Genomic DNA, 25,632 nt, shown 5'->3' with positions numbered 1-25,632 from the left:
AGAAAGGAGGGAGGGAGATGACTCTGGAGCTCTTGCCGGTGTCCAGCCAGGAGATGATGCGTGGGACGCCGCACAAGCTCTGCCAGAGCACAACACACGTCCCCACTGTGTCCCCAGAAGAGGTCGTACTCCTGTCACTCTGAAGGTCATTAATAACAAGGCAAATCAACCACGCAGGACCTCCACTTACATCTGAACAGCTTGTGTACGTACTTTGCCAGGTAATTGCCTGCTAAGACATTTGTTTAGACTTTATTTTTTTGAGACGGAGTCTCACTCTGTGGGCTCACGGTAGCCTCCACCTCCTGGCTTCAAGCAATTCTTGTGCCTCAGCCTCCCGAGTAGCTGCAATTACAGGCTCCCGCCACCACACCTGGCTAATTTTTGTATTTTTTAGTAGAGATGGGGTCTTGCCATGTTGACCAGGCTGGTCTCAAACTCCTGACCTCAGGTGTCCACCTGCCTTGGCCCCCAAAAGTGCTGGGATTACAGGTGTGAGCCACCGCACCCGGCCTGTTTAGACTTTTCAATCCTCCACGTGTTCAACTATTTTACTCTTATTAACCACAAGTTTGGGATTCTTCAGAGGGCCAAACTACTGTTCTCCCAGGCTCTGAGAAAACCCTTTTTTTTTTTTTTTTTTTTTTTTGAGACGGAGTCTTTGCTCTGTAGCCCGGGCTGGAGTGCAGTGGCCGGATCTCAGCTCACTGCAAGCTCCGCCTCCCGGCTTTGTGCCATTCTCCTGCCTCAGCCTCCCGAGTAGCTGGGACTACAGGCGCCCGCCACCTCGCCCGGCTAGTTTTTTGTATTTTTGGTAGAGACGGGGTTTCACCGTGTTAGCCAGGATGGTCTCGATCTCCTGACCTCGTGATCCGCCCGTCTCGGCCTCCCAAAGTGCTGGGATTACAGGCTTGAGCCACCGCGCCCGGCCTCTGAGAAAACTCTTTTCGTGTCATTTAGCTGCACAGTTTTACTGAACTTCTCCTTCAACAACAGGCAAGCATGTTTTGGTAGCTGGGGAAGCCCTACTCAGAGCATAACCTTAAGGGACTGGCCAGAATTCCCTGGAGAACCCCGAGAACGTGCTGACCACGCTGGCATCAGTTTTCTTTCCTGGGAACTGTTTCCACTCACACATTCTGACTCCAGCCTGAGGCTGGCACCAGTGGAGGGTTTGCAGTATTTGAATATTGGCCTTGCCCTGACCCACACTCAAATCATTTGTTTCACTATGAGTATGTATTTTCAGATCGCAAACCAGATTAGTTCACATCTAGCAGTTTAATTGCTGATTCAGTTAAAAAGTCTTTGCTCGATAGGGTCTGGGCTGAAACTGAACAATGTCAGAGGCGGCCAGGACTTTTTCTTTCATTATAAAACCAGAATTCCGCGCACGGACTTAAAACAGTTACGTGGTACTGAAGGATATGACTGAGGGACAACTCAGCTGTAATCTGTCTTAAGTTTCATTTATCTGTTGAGACAGGGTCTCTGTCACCCACTGCGTACTCCGTCTCCTGGGTACAAGGGTTCTCCTGCCTCAGCCTCCCGAGTACCTGGGACTACAGGCGCCCACCACCAACTTTTATATTTTTTGTAGAGATGGCGTTTCACCATGTTGCCCAGGCTGATCTTGAACTCCTGAGTGTAGGTGATCCTCCTGCCTTGGCCTCTCAAAGTGCTGGGATTATAGGCGTGAGCCTCTGTGCCCAGCTTTAAGTTTCTTATATACATCCCTCTGAAATATCCTCTATGCATTTATACATGTATGTGACAGGTATTGTCTGTCCTATTTACAAAAGAAACCTTTGATTTAAAAAAAAAATCTAATATCTTGCCAGTCTTTTCCTATCAGCATAGGCCGACCTGCTTTAATTGTTGCAGTAACAGCATTGTATTCTACTGTATAGAGGGTAATTTACTTGCCCACTGCCCAATAAATGGATATTTCACTCCTTCCTTCTCCTTTTGCTGTTGCAAATAATAATACTATGATAAACATTGTTGCACATACATCTTTTTTTTTTTTTTTTTTTGAGCTAAGAGTCTTGCTCTGTTGCCCAGGCTGGAGTTCAGTGGCACGATCTCGGCTCACTGCAAGCTCCGCCTCACGGGTTCAAGCGAGTCTCCTGCCTCAGCCTCCCGAGTAGCTGGGATTACAGGCATGTGCCACCACGCCCGGCCAATTTCGTAGTATTAGTAGAGATGGGGTTTCTCCATGTTGGTTAGGCTGGTCTCGAACTCCTGACCTCGTGATCTGCCCACCTTGGCCTCCCTAAGTGTTGGGATTACAGGCGTGAGCCACCGCGCCCAGCAACATTGCTGCACATCTGTCTTTGCACACTTCACACATGCATATCTGTGAATTGGAATTGCTAAGCCAAAGAATAACAGACATTATTAACTTCTGTAGACATTGCCAAGGTCCTTCTTGTAGGGGAGAGAGTGTCATTGCTTTATAGAAAATGTGTAACTCAGCCAGGCGTGGTGACTCATGCCTGTAATCCCAGCACTTTTGGGAGGCTGAGGTGGGCAGATCACCTGAGGTGAGGAGTTCGAGATCAGCCTGACCAACATGGAGAAATTCCATCTCTACTAAAAATACAAAATTAGCTGGGAGTGGTGGTGCACGCCTGTAATCCCAGCTACTCAGGAGGCGGAGGCAGGAGAATCGCTTGAATCGCCTGAAGGCGGAGGTTGCAGTGAGCCAAGATCATGCCATTGCACTCCAGCCTGGGTGACAGAGGGAGACTGTCTCAAAAAAAAAAAAAAAGGAAAAAGTGTAACTCCAGCTTTTGACAGCCAGCCTGAAATACCAGTAGTTTCCGTTGCCCAGAAAACATTGCTGCCTAATACAGAGGATATCAGCCAGTGCATGTCCACTGAGGGAGTACAGGGAGAGGGACGATATCGAGCAAGAAAGATGACTTCCGGGAGCTGTGCTTTTCTCCTCTATTCAATCAATGTGGAGGAGATGATCTGTTTAGTCCCATCTCCTAATTTTACATAAAACCAGGCGCCGTTCTAGTTTCGAGATCCAGGAGCCCAACCTCCAGGACAGCTTAAGCAGGCGGTCAATCCCACAATGCACCCTTTAGTTTCTGGATTATCTTTTCATCTATGTCGAATGAGAGAGAAGGGTTCGGGGCATCCGGCCCTTCCCTGGGCAGTAGACTGACAGAACAGCGCCCGGATCGCCTCCGTTTTCAGGAGATTTGAAGCAGCTTCCTTAACTTTACCATCCTCTGCCCCTTTAATGCCGAACACACACCTTAGAGGTCTGTTAATTAGAGGAGCCTCAGCGCGAGCGACCGGTCATGATGGTTTCTGTTGTAATCAGGTTGGAAAGGATCTCGGGGTGGAAGTCTGGTCAAAAGCCTTCTGAGATGTTAGACCAGAGAATTATCTGGGGAGGGAAGAATGCAGGGCAAGTTCCTGCAAAGCCTCACACTCATGTTGTCTCACCCACGTTTATGGGGAGAAACAGCCTGTCAGGGGCAGAGCCCACTTTGTTCCTGGATTCTGTTTCTTTCCGTACAGTCCGCCCTCCTGACCTGATACCATTAGGGCTGGTGTCTCCTCCCCGGGGACACGGACCTCGGGAACACAGACGGGTCTAAGCTGGCGCCCCCCACGCGTTGGCAAATCTGAGTCAACACTTGGAAGCGCCGTGGCTTTGACTCCCTGAGGAGATGGATTCACTTACTCTCCCTACTCCCCGCTGTTCATCGTGGGGAATTCCAGACCCACAGAAAAGTGGAGGCCGAGCAGCATGACGCCCATCCTGTGCCCTTCACCGGAGCCGAGCGACCGGAACCGGAACCGAGCGACGGTCAACATGTCCGTTCACCGGAACTGAGCAACCGGAACCGAGCGACGGTCAACATGTCTGTTCACCGGAACTGAGCAACCGGAACCGCCCCTTCACCTGGAACCGAGGAACCGAACCGCTGGCGGTTTCACCGGAACCGAACCGAACTGAGCTTAGGGTAAACATGTCCTTCACCTGAAGGGGAGGAACCGAACCGAAGCGACGGTCAACATGTCCGCTTCACCCCCTGAACTGGAGCAAATCGAACCGAGCGACGGGTCAACATGTCGTTCACCTGAACGAGCAAAATCGAACTCAGCCGACGGTCAATAACATGTCTGTTCACCGCAACCCAGCGACGTAACCGCCCCTTCACCTGAACCGAGGAACCGAACTGCGCCCTTCACCGAACCGAGGAACCGAACTGATGGTAAACATGTCCCTTCACCTGAAGGGGAGGAACCGAACCGAGCCATCGTCAACATGTCCGCTCACCGAACTGAGCAAATCGAATCGAAACACGTCAACATGTTCGTTCACCGGAACTGAGCAACCGAACCGAAGCGACGTCAACATGTCTGTTCACCGCGAACTCCAGCGACGGTAACCGCAGTCCCTTCTCACCGACCCAGCACCGGAACTGGAACCGAAAGCAACGGTCAACATGTCTGTTCACAGGAACTCAGCGACGGTAACCGTGCCCCTTCACCTGAATCAGGAACCGAACCCAGGAACCGAACTGAGCTTAGGGTAAACATGAACCGCTCACCGGAACTGAGCAACCGGAACCCAGCGACGGTAACCGCGTCCCTTCACCGGGACCCAGCAACTGGAACTGGAACCGAGCAACGGTCAACATGTCTGTTCACCGGAACCCAGCGACGGTAACTGTGTCCCTTCACCTGAACCGAGGAACCGGAACCGCGTCCCTTCACCTGAACCGAGGAACCGGAACCGCGTCCCTTCACCGGGACCGAGGAACCGGAACTGAGCGAGGGTAAACATGTCCCTTCACCTGAAGGGAGGAACCGGAACCGAGCGACGGTAAACATGTCTGTTCACCGGAACCCAGGTACGGTAACCGTGTCCCTTCACCGGAAACGAGGAACCGGAACCGAGCGACAGTAACCGCGTCCCTTCACGGGAACCGAGCAACCGGAACCAAGCAAGGGTGGACGCGTCCCTTCACTGGAACCGAGCAACCGTCCACATGTCCGTTCACCGGAACCGAGCAACGGTAACCGGAACCGAGCAATGGTCAACATGTCCGGACTTCCCCGGAACCGAGCAACGGTGGACGCGTCCCTTCCCCGGAACCGAGCGACGGTAACCACGCCGCCTCCCTCGGTTCCCAGGCATGGCCGCGGCTGACTGGGGAACACACGGTCCGAGCCTGGCGGAACCTTTTACCTCTGCGTAAACAGCGGGTGCAGTTTTTCCCTGAAGGACAGTTGACCCTTGATTGACATGGGTTTGAAGTGCAGGGGTCCGCTTCTGTGTGGGCGTTTTTCAACCAAATGTGAATCAAAAATACAGTGTCAGCCAGGTGCAGAGGCTCACGCCTGTAATCCCAGCACTTTGGGAGGCTGAGGCAGGAGGATTGCGTCAGCCCCGGAGTTTAAGACCTGTGTGGGCAACAGAGAGAGACCCCCATCTCTACAAATAATATTGAAAATTAGCTGGGCATGGAGGCGTGCACCTGTGGTCCCAGCTACTCGGGAGGCTGAGTCGGGAGGATCGCTGGAGCCAGGGAGGTCGAGGTGGCAGTGAGATGTGATTGTACCACTGCTCTCCAGCCTGGGGGACAGAGCGAGACCTTGTCTCAAAACAGAACATGGCCGAGCACAGTGCTGGAATCCTAGCACTTTTGGAGGCCGAGGCAGGCAGATCACGAGGTCAGGAGATCGAGACCACCCTGGCTCATACGGTGAAACCCCGTCTCTACTAAAAATACAAAAAATTGTCTGGGCGTGGCGGCAGATGCCTGTAGTCCTAGCTACTCCGGAGGCTGAGGCAGGAGAACCGCTTGAACCCGGGAGGCGGAGCTTGCAGTTAGCAGAGATTGCGCCACTGCTCTCCAGCCTGGGCGACAGAGCGAGACTCTGTCTCAAAAAAAAACAAAGCAAAACAGAACAGTATTCGTAGGATGTGAAACCTATGTATGCAGAGGCTGGTTTTTCCTACACTCAGGTTCTGCAGGGCTGACTGTGGGACTTCAGTACATGCAGATTTTGGCATATGTGTGGGTTCCGGAACCAATCCGGTGAGTATACATGGGGTAACTGTATTTGAAAATAGATTATATTTATCATGATATTTCATTCCTAAACCGTCATTATCTCCTAAAAACAAGGGTGTTCCCTTCATAGCAACAATACCCTTATCATACCCAAGAAATGTAGCATTGATACGTGAGGAGCATAGGTCCATTGTCTTGCAGAATTTTCCAGAGTCTGAATTTGTCAAATGGTTCCCTCCTGATTAGATCCAGGCCAAACATTTCTGGCAGGAATGCTGCAGAGCTCCTATTGCATCTCAGCAGGAGCCACATAATAGTTCCGTCCTGTTGTTGACGATGCTGAGGTTAAGCATTGGGTCGAGCTGATGTCTGCCAGATCACTCGGCTTTGTACAAGTATTTTCTCCTTTGTAACTAACGAGCAGTAAGTGCGTGAGACTTTAGGACCGTAGGAATGTTCTCTTCCCAGTAACTTGTCACCAAGTGGCTTCATGTCCACTGATAAGTGATGATTCTTTCATGAATCTGGTTTTTTTTTTTTTTTTTTTTTTGAGATGGAGTTTTTCTCTGTTGCCCAGGCTGGAGTACAGTGGTGCGTTCTTGGCCCACTGCAACCTCCGCCTCCTGGGTTCAAGTGATTGCCCTGCCTCAGCCTCCCGAGTAGCTGGGATTACAGGCGCCCGGCACCGCGCCCAGCACCACGCCCGGCTAATTTTGTATTTTTAGTAGAGACGGGGTTTTGTTGATCCACCCATCTCGGCCTCCCAAAGTGCTGGGATGACAGGCATGAGCCACCGCTCCTGGCTGTTTTATTTGTTTTAAGGGACAGGGTCTCACCCCATCACCCAAACTGGGTTGCAGTGGCACAATCATAGCTCACTGTAGCCTCTAACTCCTGGATTCAAGCGATCCTCCTTCCTCAGCCTCCTGAGTAGCTGGGACTACAGGCATGTGCCACCACACCCAGCTGAGTTTTATTTTTATTTTTGTGTTTTTGAGATGGAGTCTTACTATATTGCTGAAGCTGATCCTGAATTCCTGGTCTCAAGGGACCCTCCCACCCAGCCTCCCAAAGCACTGGGATTACAGGTGTGAGCCACCGTGCCTGGCCTCCTGAATCTGTTTTTACACTGATTATTGCAGAATCCTGGGCTTTAAATTGTCACTTCTTCTACATTTATTACCTCACATTCCTTTATGAAGAGCCCCTCATTGCATGAGCACTGTGGCTCACGCCTGTAATCCTAGCACTTTGGGAAGCTGGTGGATTGCTTGAGCTCAGGAGTTCAAGACCAGCCTGGGAAACATGGTGAAACCCCGTCTCCACCAAAAATACAAAAAACTAGCCAAGCGTGGTGGTTCACGCCTGTAATCCCAGCTACTCGGGAGGCTGAGGTGAGAGAACTGCTTGAGCCCAGGAGGCAGAGGTTGCAGTGAGCTGAGATTGTGCCACTGCACTCCAGCCTGGGCGACAGAGCGCGACTCTATCTCAATTTAAAACAAACAAACAAAAAAGAGCCTCTCGTGTTCTCCCACTCCATTTTTTTAGTATTATTTCAGACTCATGGATTTAAAAAAAAAAATTATATAAATGTAGTTTATTAATTTCACTATTTTTTACTGTATCCCGAATTTGGTAAGTGGGAGTCTTTTCAAGATGGTTCCTGAGTCTTTCAACATGTTCCCAGCATCCTGTAAGCATTTGCTTGCTTTTCTGGCACTCATTAAGACGTTCAGGCTCAGCTTGGCCTCTCCCTCCCCTAGTCTTGGAATCAGCTCTTCCTCTGAGAAACCCTCCTTCCCTTTGGTGAAGGGATGGTCCTTGGACACCCACATCTGGGCATGAAGTACGTTCCTTGCTGGGCCTCTCACTGCTGAAGAGCAAAGAATGGTCAGGCACGGAGGCTCACGCCTGTAATCCCAGCACTTTGGGAGGCTGAGGCGGGCAGATCACCTGAGTACAGGAGTTCAAGACCAGCCTGGCCAACATGGTGAAACCCCGTCTCTACTAAAAATACAAAAATTAGCTGAGCATAGTGACACTTGTTTGTAACGCCAGCTACTCAGGAGGCTGAGCCACACAAATCACTTGAACCCAGGAGGCGGAGGTTGCAGTGAGCCAAGATGGTGCCACTGCATTCCAGCCTAGGCGACAGAGTGAAACTGTGTCTCAAAAAAACAAAAACAAAACAAAACAAAAAACTGAGAAATTTAAATGTGTTTTAAAATCTTGAGTTGATACTGATATGTTGCACTCAGAGGCAGCCACCCAGGGCCCTTCCTTACTTTCCCAGTCTGTGCCTGTGTTCCTCTCGTCCCACCGTGATTGATAACTGGTTTACAGATTTGCAGCCTCCATAATCATGGCCAGCAGTCATCCTAACGAGTCAGGTTCTAACTTTCTTTTCAGTTCTTTTTGTCCTTAGACCACATCCAAGTAAGGAGGAGTAGTCAGAGAGCTAGATCCAAAGGCCACTTGAATTATTTGCCTTTTTCTCTAGGTAGCTAATAATTATTATTAGAGTTAGGGTCACATGTTTCTGTTCCTATTAAACTTTAGGATTTGCTGTTTGCTCCTACTTTATACTTGATTTTATTCTTTTAGTAAGTAAATGTTTACGAGGTTCAAAAGTCAAAAATATATAGGCCCGGTGCAGTGGCTCACGCCTGTAATCCCAACACTTTGGGAGGCCAAGGTGGGCGGATCACCTGAGGTCAGGAGTTTGAGACCAGCCTGGCCAAGATGGGGAAACCCTGTCTCTATGAAAAATACAAAAATTAGCTGGGTGTGGTGGCGTACGCCTGTAATCCCAGCTACTCAGGAGGTTGAGGCAGGAGAATTGCTTGAACCTGGGAGGCAGAGGTTGCAGTGAGCTGAGATCAGGCCACTGCACTCCAGCCTGGGCAACAGAGCAAGACTCTGTCTTAAAGAATAATAATAATAAAATTTTTAAAAAACCTGAAACCATATAAAATAATATACAAAGAGAAGGCTCACTTTCATTGTCAGAAGTGAGTGTGTTCCTTAGTTTCTGACTCACCCTTTCTAACTTCCTTATGCAAAAGTGATCCACATGTCTGTCTTGGGCCCTTCTCTTGATGCTTACACAGGAAGGGTCTGAGGTTCTGGTTCTCAGGATCAGCTGTGACCAGAGGAAACATGTTAGAACAGATTGAAGTCCTGCTTGTCCTTCCCTCCGTTAATTTGCTGTTTTGTCTGTTGTTTAGTCATCTGTGAAAAGGCAAAGTACCCCATGGAGGATAGGGAAGGGGTGTCTGGAACGACCTGAGAGCCAGGCCTTTCAGAGAGGAGGAAAGGGAAGGGGTGTTTGCAACAAACCACCTGAGGGCCAGGCCTTTCAGAGAGGAGGAAGCAGCCTGAGTTAGGTTTGGATGGGCCATTGAATGGCGTTTGACGGGAGTGGAGCTAATGAGTGGAGCTGACGGTGGATCTGGGATCTGGGACCCGTGCAAGGATCTGGGATCCGTGCAAGGGATCGTGACGGAGGAGATGAGTTGGTTCTCTGGCAGGCCCGCCCGTCCGTGCAGCTGCTGTTTTGTATTTGAGTAGTTTGCGTTTCCCTTTCCATTTCATACAAGATTATCTACTCTTAATCCCCTTCCTCCTGCATAAGGGTTGCTGGAAACCATTTTTTTTTTCTTTTGAATAAACATCTTGGGGAAGTTAACTTTTCACATTTGTTGTTGTTGTTCTTTACTTGACATTAAGGAGCTTTTATAAGCAATTAAAACTAGGAGAAAACCCAAACCAAAAATTTCCCTAAACTCCGGATGACCTCAGTCGGAACCTCTCCAGCGTTTCTGGTCGTAACTCCTTTGGTGAATTTAGAGAGAGACTCTTTATTCCACTTCCAAACGACCGCTTTGAACTCTTGGTCAACGTGGATAAACACATCTCCGGGGGTCCGTGAAATATGGTTGTGGGCTCCGACTGAGGAGGCCTCATTTTCAAACCATAGCTGGACGGGAAACTGGATCTGAAAGTATTTCCTGGAATAACTTGCTCCGTTTCTTGAGTGGCAAGTTTTTTTGGTAAAGATACTCTCCCAGACACTGGAGGTGCCATGGCCTTTGAACCAGATCCTTCCAATAGTAAATCATTTTGTCAGTTCCTCCTTGGTGGATGGAATCCATTTTTATCAGGCCAGAGAGCCTTCAAAGTAGAGTCAAGAAACCCAGAAAATTGGCCCCTGCCTGCCCTTGGCTAGCTATGGGATAGAAAGAGAATCCTGGGGTTTTCACCATAGGGCTGTTTTCTATAACTCAGCCATTCAGTATCACCTCTGTGGTTCTTTCATGTCAGAATACCAGCTATACTACCATTCACTTATATTTTTCTTTAAATATATTCATTTAAAAAATTCAGATTTAGGCTAGATGTGGTGGCTCATGCCTGTAATCCCAGCACTTTGGGAGGCTAAGGTGGGAGGATCACCTGAGGTCAGGAGTTTGAGACCAGCCTGGCCAACATGGAGAAACCCCATCTCTACTAAAAATAGAAAATTAGCTGGGCGTGGTGGTGGGCACCTGTAATCCCAGCTACTCAGGAGACGGAGGCAGGAGACGCACTTGAACCCGGGAGGCGGAGGTTGCGGTGAGCCGAGATTGCGCCACTGTACTCCAGCCTGGGCGACAGAGGAAGACTCTTGTCTCAAAGAAGAAAAAAAAAGAAAAAAAGACAAGTACTTAGCAAGACCAGTGATAAAGACCAGGATAAAGACCTACTTTATCCACAGACTCCCGTTCTAAAGCATGCCCTGCAGTGACTTAACACTCATCTCCTCGCAGAAGACAGCCAGCCGGAGTCCAGAGGTAAAGGCCTCAGTAGGCAGGTTTTCCTGTGGAGTTTGTTCTGTGTTTGCAGAGGCTCTGACTTTAGAACGTCCGTCTCCTCTTACTCAGAGTTTTAGGCTTTTTCTGTCCTCAGCCATGAAGCAAAAGAATTTTGGCAAATGCAAGGAGAGATTGGACCCTCTTTTTTTTGAGACGAAGTCTCACTTTGTTGCCAGGCTAGAGTGCAATGGCGCGACCTCGCCTCACTGCAACCTCCACCTCCCGGGTTCAAGCGGTTCTCCTGCCTCAGCCTCCCGAGTAGCTGGGGTTACAGGCGCCCGCCACCGCGCCCGGCTAATTTTTGTATTTTTAGTAGAGACGGGGTTTCACCGTGTTGGTCAGGATGGTCTTGATCTCTTGACCTTGTGGTCTGCCTGCCTAGGCCTCCCAGAGTGCTGGGATTACAGGTGTGAGCCACTGCGCCCGGCCTAGATTAGACCCTCTTATCTTCATCTCCCACAGGGGCCGGCTGTGGACCTGCTGTCTCATACGACAGGAATCATTTTCTGCTGGTTTTGATTGAGTTCTCTGGCACACTGGACAGGGTTTGTTGTAACGCACACATTCCTCCTGCCAAGGTACACAGAGTCTTTAGACTCAGAGGCTTGTTTTATGATTTTTCCCCCTAAACTTAATTTATTCTACATATCCCATGGCAGAGCTAAACATGTGTGGGTATTTGGCTGCCAGAACTGGTGGATCAGATGGGGCCTTGCCTGTCCTTGCTGGAGAATGGGAGGGCTGCTTCCTCCTGGGGCGTATTTTCAGAGAGAGTTCTGTGAACTTCAAACAAAACTTTTCAATGAACCTATTCATGAATAGAAGGTAAATGATAAATCTGGGGGAAATTTTTTTTTTTTTTTTTTTTTTTTTTTTTTTTGAGACGGAGTCTCGATCTGTCGCCCAGGCTGGAGTGCAGTGACCGGATCTCGGCTCACTGCAAGCTCCGCCTCCCGGGTTCACGCCATTCTCCTGCCTCAGCCTCCCGAGTAGCTGGGACTACAGGCGCCCACCACCTGGGGGAAATTTTACCCACACTTTGATCCTGGGGAGCAGTTAAGTTTTTACTAGCCGCAAAGAAGATGTCTTGGATCGGGTGGAAAATGTTTACTTCCTTCTGCTTGTAACCCTGAGCGAAGCTGTCCTGGAACCCCTTAGGGCTCTCTCAGACCCGGGGGGCTCAAAGGCCGCCTCTCTTCTTCTGTGTTAGTCTATGAAAATTATTTGTGTGTTTGAGATCATGTCTTGCTCTGTTACTCAAGCTGGAATGCAGTGGCATGATCAGAGCTCACTGCAGCCTCAAAAACTCCTGGGCTCAGGTGATCCTCCCATCTCAGCCTCTCAGTTATCTGGGACCGCCGGTTTGCTCCACCACACCAAGCTAATGGTTTCCTTTTTGTAGAGATGGGGTCTTACTATGTTGCCCAGGCTGGTCTCAAACTCTTGTGCTCAGTTGACCCTCCCACCTTGGCCTCCCAAAGCACTTGTGGTTATAGGTGTGACAGATGTGACAGGTGTGATCATAGGTGTGATAGGTGTGAGCCTATGCACCCAGCTTCCATATGCAAAATTTTAAACTCTTTCTGAGACGGAGTCTCGCTCTGTCACCCAGGCTGGAGTACGGTGGTACAATCTTGGCTCACTGCAACCTCCGCCTCCCGGGTTCAAGCAATTCTCCTGCCTGAGCCTCCCGAGTAGCTGGGATTACAGGCATGAGCCACCACACCTGGCTAATTTTTGTATTTTTAGTAGAGATGGGGTTTCACCATGTTGACCAGGATAGTCTCGAACTCCTGACCTCAGGTGATCCATCCTCCTTGGCCTCCCAAAGTGGTGGGATTACAGGCGTGAGCCACCGCGCCTGGCCGCCAATTTTTTTTTTTGGGATGGACTCTCGCTCTGTCGCCCAGGCTGGAGTGCAGTGGTGCGATCTCCCAAGTAGCAGGGACTACAGACGCCTGTCGGCACGCTTGGCTAATTTTTTTTGTATCTTTTAGTAGAGACGAGGTTTCTCCATGTTAGCCAGGATGGTCTGCGATCTCCTGACCTCGTGATCCACCCGCCTCGGCCTCCCAAAGTGCTGGGATTATAGGTGTGAGCTGCCGCACCCGGCTAAATTTTAAACTGTTAAAACTCCACTCGAGTGAGGAGGTGGGATCATTTTAAATCCGTCTAACTAAAAAATATTCTAGTGGCAGGATCTTTCCTCCGAAGTACCTGCTTTCAAGTGTCCAAAAAACCTGAGAGAGAAGAGCAAGTACAGTGGGAAGGGAGAATCAGAAACAGCTATTCCAGATTCATTCATTTAATCCACAGATATTTTTACTGCAAGCCTACTTTGTGCCATGCATGATGCCAGAAGCGGGGTGAGCTAAGTATCTCCCTGGCCTCATGAAGCTCTGTAGTCCAGTGGCGGGGGCGGGGGCACATCTGATTCAACAAGTCACACAAATATAGAATGAAAATGGGCCGGGCGCTGGGGCCCACGCCTGTCATCCCAGCACTTTGGGAGGCTGAGGCGCACGGATCACGAAGTCAGGAGTTGGAGACCATCCTGGCCAACATTGTGAAACCCCGTGTCTGCTAAAAATACAAAAATTAGCCGGGTGTGGTAGCACGCGCCTGTAATCCCAGCTACTCGGGAGGCTGAGGCAGGAGAATCACTTGAACCCGGGAGGTGGAGGTTGCAGTGAGCCGAGATCGTGCCACTGCCCTCCAGCCTGGGCTACAGAGCAAGACTCTGTCTTGAAAAAAAAAAAAATTAAAAAATATGTAATAGAAATAGTGAGAAGTACTGTAAAGGAAGAGTACTAGGGCTTGGACATGTAACAGAGCACCTGGTCTGAACTTGGGAGGGAGGTAGTGGGCAGAGAAGGCTCCCAAAGACCTGATGTTTGACCTGATATCTGCGGGGCGAGGAAGAATTAGCCAGGGCGAGGGACACACAGTAAAGACGGGGACACCACGTGGGAAAGAGACTTCAGTGGGCCTGAGTTACCTGGGAGCTTTCTCTTTTTTCCTTTTCTTTTTTTTTTTAGACAGAGTCTCACTCTGTCACCCAGGCTGGAGTGCAGTGGCGCAATCTCGGTTCACTGCAACCTCCGCCTCCCGGGTTCAAGCGATTCTCCTGCCTCAGCCTCCCGAGTAGCTGGGACTACAGGTGTGTACCACCACGCCTGGCTAATTTGTGTATTTTTAGTAGAGATGGAGTTTTGCCATGTTGGCCAGGCTGGTCTCAAACTCCTGACCTCAGGTGATCCACGGACTCCCAAAGTGCTGGGATTATAGGCGTGAGCCACCGCACCTGGCTGGGAACTTTCTTAACATTTACACTTTTAGCCCAGCGTGGTAGCGGGCTTCTGTAGTCCCATCTACTCAGGAGGCTGAGGCAGGAGAATCGCTGGTACCCGGGAGGCGGAGCTTTCAGTGAGCTGAGATAGCGTCACTGCACCCCAGCCTGGGTGACAGAGCGAAACTCTGTCTCATAAAAAAAAAAAAAAGAAAAAATTTCCACTTTAGGTCTCACCCCCTGGGAGTCAGATCCAGTGGGTCAGAGGTGGGGCCTGGAAATCTGCATGGCTCCCTGAGACTCTGAGGCATCCTGGGCAAATGGGCGTCCTGGGGAAATGCTGCATTAAACACTTCTGATGAAGCTCTTTCCTCCCAGTTTGCAACGTGTGCTGGAGAGAATTCTAGGCCTCCTTTGTTAGGCTTGGCATACGCATAACCCCAACCGTGCAGGGAGACCTGGACCCACTCAGAGAGCAGACAGGGGTCCTGCCTCCCTGCTCCACCCACCCAACCCTAATTTCTGCTTGACATCTGCTTCCAGGAGCCCCATATCCAAATCCGACACCAACTCGGAGCTCTGGGAGCTGGAAAGGAAAGGAAGTGTTGGGGTTTCTTTTTTCCCCTCCCCTGACATTTTCTAGATGTCAGTATGGACATTCAGAGGCAAGTCTGTCTACATAATCTGTCCTGACTTTTTCTGGAGGTAGAAAGGAGAGAGAAAACAGGGTTGAGTTTGGGGAGCAAGACGCCAGCTGTGGGCACGAGGGGTCCTAGGGAGCCTGTGGCCCACGTCCTGGTCAGTGGGGGGTTTGATGAGTTTCCCTGCTGGAGACGCCCCTGACTGTGGCTGAGACTGAGGCTGTGGCTAAGGCAGGTTCTCGTTGATGGGACTTGTGAGGAGGTGTCATCGGGATGCCCCCGGATGGCAGAAGAGCTGGGACTAAGCCAGCAGGGATTGCTGCTTGGCCAAGAGCCTTCTAGAGGCTGCGGGGCCTTGGCCGGCATTCAGGGATAAGCCAGGGCCACAGGATTCCTGATCCCTTTTCTCGCCGCTGCCTCCGTTGGCACAGGACCTAAGGGCTTATGGTGGCAGGGCCGTTCCTGAGACTGGCGCCCCTAATTGAGCTACAGCGTTTTCCAACTTTTTCCACTCTCCATTTGAAGTCTCTGGTTAGATCAGGAGAAAGTCTGGCTGTGGCGCCATCTTTAAACCACTGGCAAACCTGCTAATCTCCCTCCATAGAGAAAGCCGACCTCAGCTTTCCGCAGGCAGCATGAGTCAGATCACATGTAATCGTGGCTTGTTCTTTGTTCTTTTCATTTTGACACTTAGCCTCTATTTATGGTGAGTGGTACTGGTTCTCCACTTAAAATCGCAATATAAAGTTTCCTTTCAAAATAGATTTTTTTTTAAAGGAGTCTACTCAAAGCAAAATAAGTGAATAAGCGTCTGGGTGAGGAGGGCACACGTTGTAAATGATACATGTGGATGCTGGAGCTTGGAAACTGGGTGCTGGGAGCAGCCATCTGGGTTTCACATCTGGCTGCATCTTCATAGCAAGCCCATGAGGCAAAAGCACAAGGATTTCTCCCAGTGTACAGTGGAAGTAGCTTCTCGGAGAGGGGAAGGGACATTCCCAGCCTGGCTGACTTTGCCACCCTGCTCTTTCCACCTGCCCTTTCTTGTGACCGGGGGACACAGTGACCTCAGATTCATTCTGTAGCCCCTCAGCCCCTCCACATCCCCCCCACCCCCATGCTATCTAAGCATCTTCTCTCCCTTCTGCAGCCCAAGGCTGCCCCCGGGAGCAGGCAGGCTTGTGCTGCTCTTTGTCCTGGCATCTTCATTTCAACCGGGGAACTTTGGGTGGAGCCGTAGTCAAGTGAAAAGTGAAGCTCAGGCTTGCTGGACCCCGGCTTCCCTCCGCATCCCCCAGCGTTGGACACAGACCTTCCTCTGGGTGGTCTGGAGACCAGGTTGGAACTTGTTGTTTAGCAGTTCGGTTCTGCTGAAAGTTGACAGGATTATTGTGCTCTATAAATCGGTCAGCCTGTCCCAGGAAGCCGTGCTCCTGATGGAGAAGCTGTTTGTGTGTGGTTTCTGTTCCGAAGGCCTCAGCAGTTTTAAGTTTCCTAAGCAAGTGATTTTCGTGGCATCGTCCGGGTCTGACTCACTGGGATGTTTCTGTTCTGGAGGAGAAAGTCAAGTCTTGTTGCAGCCTCAGGAACTCCACCCTCTGCCCGTCTTGGTTCTGTGGCACCAGCGGTGTCTGCAACCAGCGCATGGGAAGGTGCCCACACACCTGGCCGGGGAGTGCCCGCCGACGGCCCTCACTGAACTGCCTTTGAAAACTAAAGTTGGGGGACGCACTGTGCCTGCTTATGAATATCGTGTGTGTGATTCTGTGTCGGGAGCGTGCTCTAAGGGACATGTGGCCGTTCTTCTTGTCTGCAGAGGAGACCTCCCGCCTTCGTCCCTCCTGACTCAGCTCCTGGGTCCCCCCTCCCAAAGCCCGCTGGAGACAGCGAGCTCGCACAACCTTCCTGGAGGAAGAGCCCTACTTTGGGAACTCACAAAATGGCATTTCTTGGCAAGTTTGTGAGTTTGCTCGTGGCCACTTCCTTGGACCCACAGGTCGGAGGGGTGGACTGACTTTTCTGGTGTCCACACACATGTGAGACCTTCGTGTATCTTAGGCTCCCACTTAAGAAACGGGCTGCTGGCTGCAGGGAGCAAGAGGTCCAGGAAACTCATTTGCTCTCTTGTCTGAAGCCGTCGTCTTGCTCCTTCCTCTGCGTATCTCGTGGGAGCAGGAGCAGGTGTCTCCTCCCCGGGCCCCGGGGCTCCTGGGGGAAGACAGAAGAATGGTCCGTGAGAAAGGGATTTGAGAGGGCTGAGCGCGTCTGTCGGGTGATTCTGCAGACTCTCCACACACACAGACCTACGTACCTGTCTTAGTTAGGAGTCGTTTACGAGGAGCAGAAATGGACTCCAGCTGCCTTATGTGGTTTGGGTTGGACTCTCCGAACACAGTTGTTCATTGCAGGTGCGTCCGGATGCAGGACGGCACCCAGCTGGGATGTGGGGGACCAGGCTGGGTTCAGGAGCGGGTCGCTCTTGGGCTCCTGGGGGCTCTGCAGCTTCTCTTGTTCGCTCCTCTCTGACTCTGGCGTCTTCCCTGCCCCTCGTCTGTCCTCCTGTGCATCAGCTCCATTTCTGTCTGCTGTCCCTGGCCCAGCAAGGCGACCCCTGCCTGCCCTTGATGTGAGTTTATGGTTCTCACCTCCATTGTCAACTCTTCAGCACTCCTCTACCTTCCCTGCATCCTGCCACGTTTAGGAAATGATGATTGCTTGTCTGTGGAGATAAAGGGACGAGGCAGCTGGCCGCCAGAGGACAAGGATGTGGAGGGAAGGAGGAGGGAGTCCAGCGGCCCCTGAGGCTGAGAGGGTCAGTGCGGTGCCCTCCTGGAGCCTGCTCATAGCACACTGGTTGGGAGGCTCCCATCTTTTTTTTTTTTTTGAGACGGAGTCTCATTCTGTCCCCCAGGCTGGAGTGCAGTAGTGTGATCCCAGCTCACTGCATCCTCTGCCTCCCAGGTTCAAGGGATTCTCCTGCCTCAGCCTCCTGAGTAGCTGGGATTACAGGCATGTGCCACCATGCCCAGCTAATTTTGTATTTTTAGTAGAGATGGGATTTCACCATGTTGGCCAGGCTGGTCTCGAACTTCTGACCTCAGGTGACCCACCTGTCTCAGCCTCCCAAAGTGCTGGATTACTGCGCCCAGCTGGGAAGCTCCGATCTTAGTGAATCCATCTTTGTGTCCAGTTTCTGAATTCCCAGGAGAGAGCGTGATTGGTGTTAGATCAAGGGTGTACACCCACCCCGATTACCTGTGGCCCAAGGCAGAAGCCCGTGGAACAAAGGGTGTGGGCGGGCCGGGGACTGCCATCCCAGGGGAGGGTCTAGAGAGGAAGCCGGAGCCTGTTACATACCCAGACAGGCTCCTTTCCTTTCTCAAAGGCGAAGACCTTTGTCTTGATCTGACCCCGTACTGTCTGGCACAAATACCTGGTAGGTTTGAGATGCTCAATACATGTTTACTGATGAAAATGACCAGGCACATGAGTGGTACAGAGCCGACATCCTGCTGAAGCCTGGCACTTGGCCTATCCAGAAAACCTCCGTCATCTCCACCACCCCCGGCCATCGTCCTCAGACCGCGCTTCAGCCTCTGTCCGACGCGCCTAACGTCGAGGGCCGTTCCTGCCGCTGTCCACTTTCTTATTAGCTTCTGAAGCCTCAAACAGAGGAAGTAGCCGGGAGGTGAGCCGCCTGCGCTTTTCTCAGTAGGAGGCATTTGGAACCCGTCGTGTGGTGGCTCCTTTGAGTTCGCTGTTTGGAAGTAAAACAACACACACGAATACCGCATTGTAAAAATGGCTTTCCGGCCAGAGCCTTGGACTTTTGTGTTTTGATGGAAACACCCATCTAAATTTCCTGGTTTATTTTTTCTGAATGGCCAGGCATTACAAGTGCCACTGTTTTTTAAATCCTGCTTGTGTTGAGCCGCAGCAGTACCTTTTATTGGCAAGAAATCAGCCAGGCACAGTGGCTCACGCCCGTAATGCCAACACTTTGGGAGGCTGAGGTGGGCGGATCACCTGAGGTTAGGAGTTCGAGACCAGCCTGGCCAACATGGTGAAACCCTGTCTCTACTAAAAATACAAAACAATTAGCCAGGCATGGTGATGGGTGCCTATGATCCCAGACACTCAGGAGGCTGAGGTAGGAGAACTGCTTGAAGCCAGGAGGCAGAGGTTGCAGTGAGCGGAGATCGTGCCATTGCAATCCAGCCTGGGCAACACGGCAGGATTCCATCTAAAAAAAAAAAAAAAAGAAAATCAACGTTCAGTAACTGGAAATGAATTGTCAGGGGTTGACTTCCTCCTGAGGGTGACAGGGACCAGAGAGAAACTCTGCTTAATTAATAGTGTTTCATCTTCGATCCTTCACTCGCTGGTTTTGTAACAACTTTAGCAGAAAGAGAGATGGGAATTGAAGGTGGTCTGGAAGAGGAGGGGAAGGTGATACTTTGTTCTGTATTTACTCCTATATTTATTTCTATATTGGGCTTGTAGCTGTTTTTTCTTATTCTACATGAATCACTTGGATGCATAAATTCAAAGACATATGTCTGTGGGTCTCACACATCTGTCTTGAATTTCATCTTTTCCACCCTGTCTTCTACTTTCCAAACAATTTACCTCCCCCTCTCTCTCTCCCTGCTGTTACTTATTTCCCTGGGCAACGGAACCCTTTCATTTCAGGAGCTGGTGGAGGGAATGAATGCGAGCCACAGTCTGTTTCTGTGTAAAGGCATCTTGGTACCCGGTGGTCATAGTTTCTTAGTGTCGGACACGATTCCTTTTGCTGTGGACGCGGCTGGTCTGCGGCAGTGGGGCTGAGGCCGTTTGCCGAGCTGCGGACGTGCCTGGCTTGCCGGATTCCCGGTGAGGTGATGTTACGGCTGTGGACCAGTCCAGGCTAATTTAGAGAGAGCCTTCACGCGCCAGGCCCCGCGCAGAACCGTCCCTTCTGACTATTTCCTTTGATCTCTGTTTCCAGGCTGGGACTTGTTCACATCATTGTAAATGTTTCCTTTCCTCTCCTTGTCGTTTGGCCGGGCTCAGTGGGCACTTCCTGAAGCAGGAACGTGGTCAACAAGGGGTTTATAACTGGGCACTCAGAAAGTCCTGCCAAGAAACAGAGGTTTCCATGCAGCCGAGAAGGGAAAAAGAAAGCCGTGGTGAAATAACAATCAAATAGGAAATTGAGACGGGAGCTGTGCCGAGTGCTAATGGCTCTGCGGGGGGACAGGTACGGACGGTGCCTAAATGATAAACATCTCCATGGTTCTCACCAGCCACACTTCCTGCTCTTCTGTTCATTGTGCAGCGCGGACGTGGAAAAGCTCGCCCTGCTGACTTGTGATTTATAACAGCGTTTGGGGTGGTGGGCGCTGCGCAGTCACATTCCTCGTCTACCAGAAGCTGCGGAAAGTTTCGAGACAATTTGCCTATGTGGGCTATGATGAGGTTTCTCTTCAAATAATCGGATCAATCTTTTATTCTTTAATTCACAGTACCTCCTCCCCCCGCCCCCCATTTTTCTCCTTTTCCCTTCTCGCCTTTGTGAAACACCCAAGCACGCCACAGTACCAGGCGCTATTAATACCAGCTCACATTCCTCTCCTTATTTTAAAAAAAGACTAACTTTCTGGCTCATTATAGACACCCCTTCCCCTTTCCCTCTACTTTCTTTTATGTGCCCACCCTATCTAAAAAGAGTCAACTGTTTAGCCAACTGGGATTAGTTTATATTATACGACCCGACACTGGCCAATAAAACAAGGGCACAGAGGCAGGACTTGCGTCAACAATAAAGGCTCTCGTGCCCCTTTGTTCAGGTGTTCAGGTGCGCTCTTGTGGCGACTGGCCAAGGAGGCGCCCCTCTGTGCAAAAATACAATTGCTTTGCTAAAAATCCTTTGTTCATGTGTTCAATTTCCTTATTTTTTATTTTTATTGTTTTGAGACAGAGTCTCTCTCTGTTGCCAGGCAGAGGTGCGATCTTGGCTCACTGCAACCTCTGCCCCCCACGTTCAGTAATTCCCTACCTCAGCCTCCCAAGTAGCTGGGATGATAGGTGCCCGCCACCACACCCGGCTTATTTTAGTAATTTTAGTAGAGACGAAATTTCACTGTCTTGGCCAGGCTGGTCTTGAACTCCTGACCTTGTGATCCATCTGCCTCGGCCTCCCAAAGTGCTGGGATTACAGGCATAAGCCACTGTGCCCGGCAATTTCCTTGAAATTTTGAGCGTTATTCCTAACACCTAATTTTTAAAACTGTATTTATTTATTTATTTTTGAGATGCAGTCTCGCTCTGTTGCCCAGGCTGGAGTGCAGTGGTGTGATCTCGGCTCACTGCAACCTCTGCCTCCCAGCCTCAAGTGATTCTCCTACCTCCAAGCTATTCTCCTGCTTCAGCCTCCCAAGTAGCTGGGACTACAGGCATGCGCCACCACACCCGGCTAATTTTTGTATTTTTAGTAGAGATGGGGTTTTGCCGCGTTGGCCAGGCTGGTCTCGAACTCCTGACCTCAGGTGATCTGCCCTCCTCAGCCTCCCAAAGTGCTGGGATGACGGGTGTGAGACGCCACACCGAGCCTATTTTCCTGGTTTCTTTTCTGCTGAGGAGCCGTGATGAATGTGTGAAAGTGGAATATCGACCTGCCTGTGGCTCATGCTGCGTCTCCAGGTCACATGTGAGGAGCTGGTAGCACATGTCGGCATCCAGCTGATTGGCCTGAGTGCTGAGTGTCATCAGCATCCCCAGTTTCTGAGTATCTGCCGCGTGTGAGGCCCTGAAGGTACCACGTGGCCTAAGATGGAGGCCCTGCAGGGCCTCGTCTGATGAGGGAGAGGTGAGATGGTGTTTGGATGCTGAGTCCCTGAGGATGATGACGGTGGGATTCTAGAAGGGGGGAATTCTCTCTCAGATGTTGAGCCCGTAAGGATGATGGTGGGATTCTGGAAGGGTGGAATTCTCTCTCACATGTTGAGTCCTTTGATTCTGGAAGCAGGGAATTCTCTCTCAGTTGTTGAGTCCGTAAGGATGACGGTGGGATTCTAGAACGGTGGGATTCTCTCTCTCTCTCAATTTGGTGCATCACCTCCCGTGTTCCCACAGTTTATGGAATCGACCTTTCTCACTGGAGCTTCTCACTGTAGCAGCTGGTCCTAGGAGTTCTCTCACGTGCAGTGAGTCCATCCTGGACATGTCAGTCAAGTGCTATGTTGGAAATTACTAGAAAATCAGAGCCTGGAGCTCTGGGGTCCTGGGGTGAGCCCTGGTGTCCTATCCTCGGGCACCTGCACTGACCCTGTCTCCTGGGGGTAGGTCTGTTTTCAGGCCTCTTGGCATGGATTTTTGTTTCAATTTAAAAGACAGCATCTTGGCATGGATTTTTTAATTTAAAAAAACAGGCCGGGCGCGGTGGTTCACGCCTGTAATGCCAGCACTTTCGGAGCCTGAGGCAGGCGGATCCCAATGTCAAGAGTTTGAGACCAGCCTGGGCAACATGGTGAAACCCCATCTCTACTAAAAATACCAAAATTAGCCGTGCGTGGTGGCAGGTGCCTGTAATCCCAGCTCCTCAGGAGGCTGAGGCAGGAGAATCGCTTGAACCTGGGAGTCAGAGGTTGTCATGAGCCAAGATCGCACCACTGCACTCCAGCCTGGGTGACAGAAGAAGACTCCATCTCAAAAAAAAGAAAAAAGAAGCCTTGTATGTAGAAACCTACCATATTTTTGTATCTATTGCAAAGTCCTTTCATTGGCCTTCACACACGATTGCCTCATAGCTTGTACTGAGCCACAGGAGTGGATGGGCTGGGGTTGGGGTAAACTGGTGACATCTGCCACCTTCCAGCTAAGGAGGGGCAGGACGGGACGCACGATGGCCTGGACAGGTGTGTTTGTGCAGCAGATTCCCAAAGCGACAGGGAATGACACTTGTCCCTCCACAGAGTCCTCATTCCTATGCCTCCTTTCTTCCTTGCTCTTTCTCGTGGGTTCTGGAAAGATCTGGAGTGAAAACGTTCATATTTGTTTCTCTTTGTGAATGAACTTAACATTCTGGGTCGACACCGGTGTGTTGGCGCATCTCCCAAAGACACGGCTGCAGGTCACATTCACGTCGAAAGGCGCCACTGAGAGTGAGCGTGGCACGTCTGAGCTCTTTCCTGGTAATGTCAGCAGAGAGATCCACAAGGCCCAGGAAACCCTATCGCCCACTGGAAGTGACTGCTGCTGGGACAGGGGTCGCTCTGACTCCAGACCCACGCTGGCTCCTCGTCCCCCTCCTGTGCAAACTCCCAGCCGCTTCCTAAGATCTCCTCTCCTGAGAGCATATGGCCCTCGCCTGCTATTACCAGCCACCCGCTTGCTGTTCCAAACCACTCTGCCCAGTGGAGGCTTTTATACCAGATGGGGCTTCAGGAAATCCCTTCTGTCAGCTTGCGGGAGCTGCAGCGTGGGGAAACAGCCTGTCCCTCGTCTGTGGTGCTGGCCAGAAAGAGCCTGGCAGCCATATGCCGTTTGTGCTCCCAGCTAACTGCTCATCTCCTGGCTCGCGGAGCCACGAGGGCAGGAAGTCGAACGGCACAGTAAATGAACCTCCTTAATTGGTGTTACAGATGAGATCGCGTTCCCCGTGTCGGGGAGCTGGACTCCCCACGCCAGACTCACGTAATTAAATATTTTGCGTTGGGCATGTTTGAAAGGGTGGGAAGTAAACATCGGTGTGTTTGTCTCTTCGTTTGTGGCCGTTATTTTTACCTCACTCATTTGTTGTTGTTCATTGAATTCAGTCTGAAGGTGCAGCTTTTGAGACGGAGTTTTGCTCTTGTTGACCAGGCTGGAGTGCAATGGCGCGATCTCGGCTCACTGCAACCTCCGCCTCCCAGGTTCCAGCAGTTCTCCTGCCCCAGCCTCCCAGATATCTGGGATTACAGGTGCGCGTAACCACGCTCGGCTAATTTTTGTATTTTTAGTAGAGACGGGGTTTCTCCGTGTTTGTCAGGCTGGTCTCGAACTCCTGACCTCAAATGATCCACCCTCCTCGGCCTCCCAAAGTGCTGGATTACCGGCGTGAGCCACTGCACCCTGCCCGAAAGTGCAGCTTTCTGAATGGAAGTTTAGTAGCCAAGTTGCCTGTTTAGTAGCCAAGTTGCCTGGGGAGTGACTCCTGGAAAGGAGGAGGAGATGGCCCCCTTCCCTGCCTCTGTGTGTTGGGATGTGCCGTTGGTGCCTCTGGCTGGTGTCTTCGAAGGTGGGTTGCATGTGAAACGCGGCCTCTTTCCCGTGTTCATCCTTCATCCTCCCCAGTAACCCACGCGGACTCTCTCACCGGGCCCGCCTCGGGACCACGGAACTGCAGCCCACAGCCGGACCTGGTTCCCGGCCACGCGCAGGTTTCCATTTCTTAGCCTCTCATGCTCCACCTGCGTCGACACCAGCGGCTCCCCTGTCTCTGGGCTTTCTGGTTGGAACTAGCGACTGTTTCTGTATAAAATTCTGCCATCTCCCATTTTGAAAAAGACCAGTGCTAGCCTGGAAAATGTCTTTCTCTCCTTGATGAAGTGGTGGGTTTAACTGGAAGGATGTCGAGCAGGTTTTTTGTTTTGTTTTTGAGAGGGAGCCTCACTCTGTTGCCCAGGCTGGAGTCCAATGGCGGGTCTCGGCTCACTGCAACCTCTGCCTCCCAGGTTCAAGCAATTCTCCTGCCGCAGGCTCCTGAGTAGCTGGGATTGCAGGCGTGTGCCATCACGCCTGGCTCATTTTCGCCTTTTTGGTAGAGATGGGGTTTCACCACATTGGCCAGGCTGGCCTTGAACTCCTGACCTCAGGTGATCTGCCCACCTCGGGCCCCCAAAGTGCTGGGATTACAGACGTGAGCCGTTGCACGTGGCCTAGAGCAGGTGTAATTGGAAGGATGTAGAACAGATTTAATCAGAAGGATTGCTGCTTTTATCCAGTTTGTCTTTGCCCCCCTCAGAGCCGCTGCTGGGACGTGGACACTCGTGGGCTTTTCCTCTCCTTTGTCAGGGTGGACCTGCTCACCGGTGTGAGATGTGCTGTGAGTACTTGGGCTGCTCTGGGTCCCGGCCCTGGCAGGGTTGGCGGCGCCAGGGTGATCTCATCGCCGTCTAGTCCAGTGCTGCCTCTTTGACGCTCCTGCAGTGTGAGGGCCGCGCGTGGGGCCCGTTGCCCTGGCATGGACTTTCTGAAATGGCATCTGGAAGGGCACATGTGAGAAGTATTCACGTGTGAGTGCTGTGAGCCAGGGATGTTGCCACGCCCTTCGCACGTACCGTCTGTCCACACAGTAACTAGCAGGGAGGTGCCCCCCAGACCATTTTGCAGCTGAAGAGAGTGAGGTGTGGGGAGACTAAGTCATTTGCCCAAAGTGGCAGAGTCGGGATTCAAACCCAAGCCATCTGCTCCTGTGCCCGCAGCCTCACCCCACGTGCCTCACCGCGTCCAGGTGGAGGAGTGGGGGCTGCCAGAGCACAGCAGTCCCCTTGGAGAAAGGCTTGGGGCAGGGGGCAGTGGCTGTTTTGTATTCAATCTAAGAGAAGCCTGGTGTGCCGTCCTTTATCCTGGGAGCCGTCTGTGTGTTTGACAGCACTTTGGAGCAACGCGCCATGCCCGCCCACGGCATGTCCAGGCGGCAGAGCACTGCCCCACGCATCCCGCCCGCCTGAAGCAGCAAAGCCGATTTCTGTCGTAAAGAATATCTTGGCCGGGCGCCGTACTCAAGCCTGTAATCCCAGCACTTTAGAGAGGCCGACGCATGGATCACGAGGTCA

General features: G+C 51.3%; 1 protein-coding gene across 3 annotated transcripts in view; it reads left to right on the top strand.

Annotated features, from left to right (window-relative positions):
- The window catches only part of NXN (nucleoredoxin), a 188,317-nt gene that overhangs the window by 123,413 nt on the left and 39,272 nt on the right, over positions 1-25,632 (top strand). The window contains exon 1 of one of the 3 annotated variants that reach the window (XM_009189291.4): positions 4,579-5,137. The exons of the other annotated variants lie outside the window; for them this stretch is intronic. Within the exon in view, the coding sequence (XP_009187555.1) occupies positions 5,066-5,137 (72 nt within the window). The 5' untranslated portion in view covers positions 4,579-5,065. Of the gene's footprint in view, positions 1-4,578; positions 5,138-25,632 lie in introns of those variants that run through there. 3 annotated transcript variants of the gene reach the window in all.

The sequence above is a fragment of the Papio anubis genome, chromosome 17 (assembly GCF_008728515.1).
Source record: "Papio anubis isolate 15944 chromosome 17, Panubis1.0, whole genome shotgun sequence".
Taxonomy (NCBI): Eukaryota; Metazoa; Chordata; class Mammalia; order Primates; family Cercopithecidae; genus Papio; species Papio anubis.
The sequence above is the reverse complement of the archived record's forward strand: the minus strand, read 5'-3'. Positions and strand labels throughout refer to the sequence as shown.